At 59.0% G+C, this 7651-nt stretch overlaps 1 protein-coding gene across 3 annotated transcripts; it reads right to left on the reverse strand.

The window, feature by feature from the left end:
* Positions 1–53: 53 nt before the first annotated feature.
* On the reverse strand, positions 54–6699 carry NAGLU (N-acetyl-alpha-glucosaminidase). 3 transcript variants are annotated; one of them, XM_036339771.1, is made up of 6 exons: positions 6564–6699; positions 4927–5074; positions 4005–4151; positions 3741–3826; positions 2500–2756; positions 54–1499 (listed from the first exon to the last, which is right to left on the reverse strand). In XM_036339771.1, coding segments are annotated over exons 1-6 (1851 nt in total). In that variant the 5' UTR covers positions 6566–6699; the 3' UTR covers positions 54–288. The 3 variants fall into 3 exon arrangements, with proteins under 3 accessions (XP_036195664.1, XP_036195662.1, XP_036195663.1); XM_036339769.1 differs by lacking the exon at positions 6564–6699 and adding an exon at positions 5767–6299; XM_036339770.1 differs by lacking the exons at positions 4005–4151; positions 6564–6699 and adding an exon at positions 5767–6299.
* Positions 6700–7651: the final 952 nt, after the last annotated feature.

The raw sequence follows: 7651 nt of genomic DNA on the forward strand, positions 1-7651 counted from the left end.
TATAACTCCCAGTCCTCCCAGGCACAGTAGCAGTGACATTCAGACAGACAGGCCCAGGTGATTCACCAGTTTATTAAGTTGTATTAAAACAGTACTTTGGTCCCGAATTTGGGGTGGTGGAGGGCAGCTCACTTCCCCCCAAATCCCCTAACCTCGATCCGACCGGCAGGTCTTGAGTCCCTTCGCCCAGGATTGGGGACCTCCAGTGATGCTTGCCCAGCTCCAGACCCCCGGAACCTGCCCAGGCTTGGAATGTGGGGAGAACATGGCCCAGGGGTGGTTAATCTGTCACAAGGAGCCAGCCACCCACCGGGGGTAATATTTGAGGAAGAGCTTCTTGGCCAGGTCCACAGTGTCGCCTTGGGGGTGGCTGGGATACCTCCGTGTGCTGAGGGCAAAGGTCTGCCCCAGCTGGAGGGCATGCGTCTCAAACTGGTGCTGCTGGAAGGGGATGCCTCGGACCAGGCTTTCGACCAGCGTCTCCAGGAAGAGTCGCCAGCGGGGGGTGTAGTAGTCGGCCACCAGTCCTGCCAGCTGCTTGTTGGCGTAGTCTAGAATGTTGCCCTCTGGCCCCCAAAGGGTTAGCTGGTAGCGGCTGTTCTGTTCATAGAAATGAGCCTCGGCCTCACTGACCGCGGCTGCCCGGGCCTGCGCCAGCCAGCTGCCCAGCAGGAAGTGGCTATCGCTAGCCAGTATGTTGTCCAGGGAGGGCAGAAGCTCGTAGGCCAGGATGCCTGCCGCCCTCAGCAGGGGGACCAGCTCCTTGTTCAGGTAGGCGGTCCTCACCTCCTCATAGTACAAGCTGACCAGCTCCTGGACTGCCTGGCGAGTGAGGTCCACCAGGTCGTAGCGGAAGGATGGGCTGGTGGCCAGGGTGGGGGTGGCTGTCAGCAGCAGCCGCCAGGCCTCAAACACATCCGATCGGTTGTACCAGACAGTGGTTACCATCTGTAGGGATGGCCGCTTGACCAGCGGGCTGCGATTGTGGCCATTGCAGGCCTCGCCGGAGCAGTTGTAGACACTCCTGAGAAGCAGCCTCCACGCTGCCTCTGTGCCTTCGTGGGAGACCCCATACCGCCGGGCTGCAAAGCTGGTCACCCAGGCCCCCAGATCTGCCACTGGGCCCTTGCGCCAGCCCAGCTCAGCCATGAGGGCATAGACCACTTCGTTCTGGCCAATGCCTTCAGGGGCCATGCCCGTGCCTACCATGGTGGAGTTGGGGAAGAGGCGGGCGGCTGCGGGGCCTCGGTTCACGGCCTCCAGGGCCCCAAACAGGCCGTGGTTGCCCCCAAAGTTATGTAGCATGCACCAGATGAAGGGCTGGCCCTGGAAGGAGGCTGTGCGGACGTACACGGGCTGGCTCTCAGCAAACAGGTCCAGAACGAGGAGGCGGCCGCGGGGCACTGCCCTGAGCACGGCCTCCACCTGGGGTGGACCCCAGAACTGGGGCTGGTGCTGGAAGAGCCAGCCTTGGAGGAGCCATATGGCATCAGGGTCCACTGTGGTGGGGGTGGGGGACAGAGAAGAGAGGTGATGAGAAGGGAGGGGGTCAAAGGACCATTCTCCCCCATTCCACAGAGAGGAAACAGGCCCAGAGAAGTTAGCCGACTCTATCACAGAACACTTCCTTCCCCGGACCCCCAGCCAACAGGGCTACTTCATCCCACACACCCTTTCCATTCCCTCCTTCCCCATGGGAATTACCCAGAGGCTGGTTCACACACATATTCATGGGCACCAGCCCTGGTCTTTCTGACTCAGGAGGTGGGGGAGGGGAGGGAAGCGGGGGAGGAAGGATCTGCAGACCTGACAGGCTCTGGGCTGAATCAGACTTGGAGCAGCGCTGCTCACGGAACCCTGAGCCCATCAGTTCCCTTCCTGCTGACACAGAGGCCTCCCCACCACCATTCCTGACCTGGCTCCTCTCCCCTCTCCCCTGTAAGTGGGAGGAAGGAGTACTAGGTTCACATTTGTGCACCAGGAAGGGCACCTACCAGCTTTGGGCACATTCCCTAACCTCTGGCCATTGTTAAGTACCTCAGCATAGACGTAGGGACCAAATAAAATACGGGGTGGGCAAAAGTAGGTGTACAGTTGTAACAAATACTACAATAATAAATAAATAATACAAGAACAAGCTGTGTTTCATGTACTCACATCTGTAGACCTACTTTTGCCCACCCGTCTTTTTAATACCCAGCACTTAATGACACTTTCCTCTGGGCCAGGCATCATCTTACTTAGCGGGAGCCCCATTTTACAGATGAAGCCACTGAGGCCCTGGGAGGGAGGTAACTTATTGCAAGTCACACAGGCAGGAAGTGGCAGTGCCAGAGTGTGCGCAGGCTGTCTGCCTCCAGAGCTCACCTCTCACCAGTGGGACTCCATGAGATGATGTGTGTGTACAAGTGCTTGGTAAAGTGTCAAGCGCTATGTGTCACAGTCAGGTGTTATGATGCCCAGTCCCTCCTCCCCTTCCCCGCCTCCCTGGCACCAAACCTGCGACCATGGCCTGGTAGACTGCGGCAGTGGCTGCGGCGAGGTAGGAGGGCTCTGAGGATGGGGGCTGCATCTCATTGAACGTGTCGGCCCCGTAGATGTGATCTGTGCCAAACTCCTTGGTCAGCTCCCGCAGGAAGAGGCTCCCCACGACAGGGAACAGGGGGTCTTCGGGAGCCAGAAGGAAGGAGCAGGAGTAGGAGCAGTTGAAGTGTCCCCAGCTGCCCATCTGGGTGACATTGACCTGGGGGAACACCCTAGTTGGGGGTGGGAACAGTCCAGACATTTAGTGGAGGCTGACACAGTCATTGCCAGTTTCGTTAACTTATCTGCAACTCCTGGACCTCATCCTGGTCTCTCACGCCTCCGTGCCTTTGCACATACTGTGCCCTGTGCCTGGAGTCCTTTCCTCCTCTCTCCCTGCTCATCCAGCTGGTTACTCCTTGACATCCTGTAAGTTTCACCCAGCTTGGAAAACTCCTGCTATCTCCCCTCCCACTGGTTGAAACAAACAACACTCACTTTTCAAGGTCTGGCCCAGTACTGCCTCTCTCCGAGTCCCTGCGGCTCCTCTTACCCAGGCAGAAGTGACCTTGACGGAGAAGTGGGCCCTGTCACTGCATTATAACCCCCTGCCAACCTATCTCCCACCAGGGACAGGAACTCTGTGCACTGTTGTCGCTGCCTCCCAAGGCTCAGCAGAGCCTGGCCTGGCAGTCCCAGACCCCCGACAAGCGTTCACTGAATGTGCGCATGAGGCTCCTGCCACCCGGCTAGAGAGACGAGGGGGCGGCCAGCGGGGCCAGCAGCATGCAGGAAGTATGTGAATGGTGGAAACCAGGGGCTCACGGGGCTGAAGGAGGTGGCGACCAGTGCTGGGAGCCCAGCAAGGCTTCCTGAAGGAGGGGAGGTCTCAGTTGGCCTTGAAGGATTTTCCCAGCCCCAGGAGAGGATGGGTGGGTGGGTACCACAGAGGAGCGGGGAGGACAGAGACCAGTGCATCGCTACTGCCACACACAAGAGCTGCCTTTGGCTAAGTCTTGGTGCCAAGCCATGTATATTCTGTAAGTGAGGCAACTGAGGCACAGAGCAGTCACATAACCTGCCTGAAGTCACATGGCTAGTGGAGAGCAGAGCCAGGAATCAAGCCAGGGCCTACAGCTCTTTAAAAATCATGTCTTTCAGGGGAAAATAAATTCCATCTATGAGTTGAGTGGGAGGTGAGGGCAGGGGAGCCTCACCTGGTTATAGCCTTGGGGACATGCCCTGCGAATGCAGGCAGCACAGGAATCATGCCGAAGGAGCGCATCCGGTCCAGGATCCGATGCTGGGAAGAATGGGAGGGGGAGCTGGTGAGCATGGCCCAAGATGGGAGGCCCTCGCTCCCCCAGGGCACACAGAGTCCCCGGGGTCTAATTAGGAGCCTTGAGACTGGCCAAATACCACCCTCCCTAGCCTGTGACTGTCCAGGACCAATTCTATCCTTCCCTTCCCCTTTATTTTACCTGCAGGTAAAGCTGCTTGAGGTGCCAGGCGTGGGGCAGGGGGCCACCCCAGGTGTGCAGGTTGCCCATGCGTTCCCAGGCCAGGAAGGCAGGGCCAGTGAAGTACTCATCAATCTCTGACTGGGTCAGGCCCAAGGCCAGGTACACCTGAGGAGGAAGGCAACCCCCGCACATCAGCACATTCATCTCCTTTCCCCGACTCACTGACATTCACTCATCTCCTCTCTGTGCTGTGCCCTACGGTTACTAAGACAAAATGCAACCTCCGCCTGCAAGGAGCCCGCAGTCCAGGAGGAACAGATGCGTGAACAGGTGAGTTTATAATGTCACCCTTGCAGCACAGGTGAGGTGAGGCACAAGGGGGCTCTCCCCAAACAAGGAAGGGGCCTTAGAAGGCTTCAGGGAGCAAGGCTGGCTAGAGATCAGCTCTGCGGGGAGCTCAAGTAGCCGCAGGTGCAGCCAGCCCTCAGGGCCCAGGGACGCAGCTCCCAGGCCCACGAAGGCTGGAGGCAATGCTGAGCTCCTGAGTGTGTTAGTGGGAGGGCTTGCCCAGATCTGCATTTCCGAAAGGAGTCCTGCTCACAGGCTCTCGAGGGGGTGCAGGGAGAGGGCGTGAGAGCCTGAATCAGGGCCATGCATGGCTAAGGATGGAGAGAATAAGTGAGGTCAAAGACTGCTGTTGACAAAGCCTCTAGCAGCAGACTGACTGGACTTCTTAAGCCTGTACGGTGGGGCCCTGGGGCCCAGCTCTCAGTAAGCTCTCCTAGGGTTTGTCTCAGCCGTGGAAGCCCGTTTCTGGAGGGCTGGGGCCACTGTGCCCACCACAAACACTCTGGAGCCCTTATTCTCTGTGTGCCAGACACTGTGCTGATGTGGGTGGGGGACAGGGACACCTGCAGTGGCCCATGTGGGGGGCACGTACCCGCTGCCAGATGGCCTCCTGGCCGCTCCAGGCCAGTGCCAAGTTGATGCCGTTCAGTGCCATCCAGTCAATCTCCTGTTCCCAGCGGGCCCAGTCCCACCACACGAAGGAGTAGCTGTGGGTGCACACGTTCTGGTAATAGCGGTACCTGTGGGCAGGGGCATGAGCTGGGGTGTGTCCTTCAGCGCAAACAGGATGTCCCTCTCCCTGACATCCATCGTCCTGGAAGAGCTCAGATGTGGTCTCTCTACTGCTTCACGTGGGGATCCCCCCAGGCAGAGCTAAGAGGTAGGAATGCGAGGTGAGCCCAGCCGGTGGGGCTTGGTGGTTGAGCATCCACATATGAGCCAGGAGGTCGCAGTGTGATTCCCGGTCAGGGCACAGGCCCGGGGTGACCAATGATTCTTTCTCATCATTGATGTTTCTATCTCTCTCCCTTCCTCTCTGAAATCAGTAAAAATATGTTAAAAACATTAAAAAAAAAAAGAATGCAAGCTGATTCTTTCAAGAATGTACCTTTTACATCTAGGGCCATACATACCACCCTGAATGCTTCCGATCTGATTTGATCTCGGAAGAATGTACTTTTTACTCTAAGAACTCAGTTTTTTCTCCTTGGGAACACTCTGACTATTGCGTCGTTGTGTTTCCGGTTCTCAGACCCTTGAATAAATCCTTATCATGTCTTTCCAGCCAAAGCCTAGACTTTTTTTGTTAGTTGGACAAGGCAGATCTGAAGCCAGAGATGCGCGACCCAAGGGCTAGCGCTTCCGACCAGCGCCGCGCGGGCTGCGGGCAGGAGGCAGCTGCAGGGGGGCCGACGGGCGGTCCCGCCGGTACCTGTTGGGCGTGGCCTCGGTCAGCGCGTCGGGCACGGCGGGCAGCGGCTGCGGCAGGTGCAGCTGAGAGCCCGACCAGGCCACGTGGCAGCCGCAGAAGTCGCGCAGGTAGCGGTGCAGGCCGGCGGCGGCCGCCACGCCCGTGGAGCCGAGCACCCGCACTGGCGCCCCGCCGCCGCCGCTCAGGCGGTAGGTGTCCAGGCCGGACTCGGCCGCCAGGGCGCGCTGCACCGACACCGAGAAGGCGGCCGCCGGCCCGGGTCCCAGCAGTCGGGCCAGCAGCGCCCGCACGGCCTCCGCCTCTCGGGCCTCGTCCCCGGCCGAGGCCCCCGCCAGGAGCAGGAGCAGGAACGCCAGCGCCGCGGCCGCTGCCACCGCCTGCATGGTCCGCGCTCTCAACCCGGCCGCGGCCCCGCGGGAAACCTATTCGGGACTCGGGCCCAGGGGGCGGGGCGCCCCGGGCCCAATCCGCGGCGAGTCTTAGGTCACGTGGAAGCGAAAGCAAAACACCGCGGGCAGCCGGGAGAGCGGCTTCCGGGTCTGGACACCGCCCGAGGGTGTCTGCTGACCGCTCGTGGTGCCGGCGCGCGTGACCCCGGTAACCTCGGGAGCCTGGAGCCGGTGTGACCCGCGATCCTTCACGGGCGTCTTCAGCTCCGACGCGCTTTCACACGCGAATCGCTTTCCTCCCGTTCATCCAAACACCCAGTAAATATGCGGAGTTTGTTTCGTGCCGGGCACGCCACCCCTCTCCCGGGAGACCTAGAACCCATGGACAGCACTTACGGGAAGACTTACATTATGGCTGTGATGGTGTGAAGAAATGTAAGGGCGCCCAGCCTAAGGCTTCTTCCAAAAGGAAGTGATGTTTAATCCGAGTTCACTGGGATCGACTAGCAGAAGAGACAGGGGAAGCACCCCAGGCAGAGACAATGTGTAGATGAAGATCCCGAAGGATAATGGAAGAGCTGGGCAGATTTGAGGAATTAACAGAGCGTGCACAAAGCTGGAGGGGCAGTGGGCCATGGAGCGTGGACTGGCGGCGGGGCAGGGCCTGGTGGACATGCCGAGGTCCCTTCTGGGATCCGTAAGGAGTTATCTTCATTTTACATATTGGGGAACTGAGGGCCAGAGAAAGGAAATGACTCAGACAAGGCCAATAGCGGTAGGAGAGCAGGTCTGGGACTAGAACCGGAACTCCCGAGGCCAGCCTTCTTGCCGCTATTGCCCAACTGCCTCTACTTTTCAGGCTGCCTCTCTGGCAGGGAGGGGTTGAGTGGGGGCTTTGTGGTGGGCCCTTTAGAAAAACTGTTTCTAACAGGATTTTGAATCCTTTTGGAGACAGGTGTTGATTTTTCCAGAATGTCAGGCCTGAGGGAAGCCGTTTAGGGACAGGAAAGGGAGCAGAGGAGGATTGCCGATCCAGAGAATCTGGAGTCTGGACTGAAAAAGAACAAGGGAGTTCAGTGGGCTTGCTGGCTCCCCGGCCCCAGACACAGCTGCAGGCCCTGCCTTGCTCCTGGCTCTGAGCAGCTCTCTCAGGAGGTGCAGCCCCTGCTCACTCAGTTCCTGGTATGAAAAGGTTCAGCCTTTCTCAGGGAGCACTCCCAAGACCCGCCCAGAGAGATGTGCTCTCAGGGGGCTACAGCCTGCAACACCTCCGCCCAGGCCCTTCTCCACTCCTCTCCAGCATCCCTCACTCGCACCCCATTTTCCCTCTGAACACCCCTTTCTCCAGGTGAGCCTTGTCAGGTTCTCCTCCTGCCTGGACCTGCTTGACTGGCATTTCTGGATCTCAGGGAACACGTGGGTGGGGGAGTTTGGGGCTCTCTGTGGGGTCTGGATTCACCCAGAGTGGTGGTGTGGGGCAGTAGGTTGGGGACACC

The sequence above is a fragment of the Myotis myotis genome, unplaced genomic scaffold (genome assembly GCF_014108235.1).
Source record: "Myotis myotis isolate mMyoMyo1 unplaced genomic scaffold, mMyoMyo1.p scaffold_m19_p_17, whole genome shotgun sequence".
In the NCBI taxonomy this organism is placed as follows: domain Eukaryota; kingdom Metazoa; phylum Chordata; class Mammalia; order Chiroptera; family Vespertilionidae; genus Myotis; species Myotis myotis.

Bases quoted from the DNA above. Each gene is read 5' to 3' on its own strand.
- NAGLU (XM_036339769.1), bottom strand. From the start codon at position 6,149: ATGCAGGCGGTGGCAGCGGCCGCGGCGCTGGCGTTCCTGCTCCTGCTC. The intron at 4,152-4,926 runs GTACGTGCCCCC...CTTCCTCCTCAG, and splicing joins AGGAGGCCATCTGGCAGCGG to GTGTACCTGGCCTTGGGCCT. The intron at 3,827-4,004 runs GTAAAATAAAGG...CATTCTTCCCAG, and splicing joins TCAAGCAGCTTTACCTGCAG to CATCGGATCCTGGACCGGAT.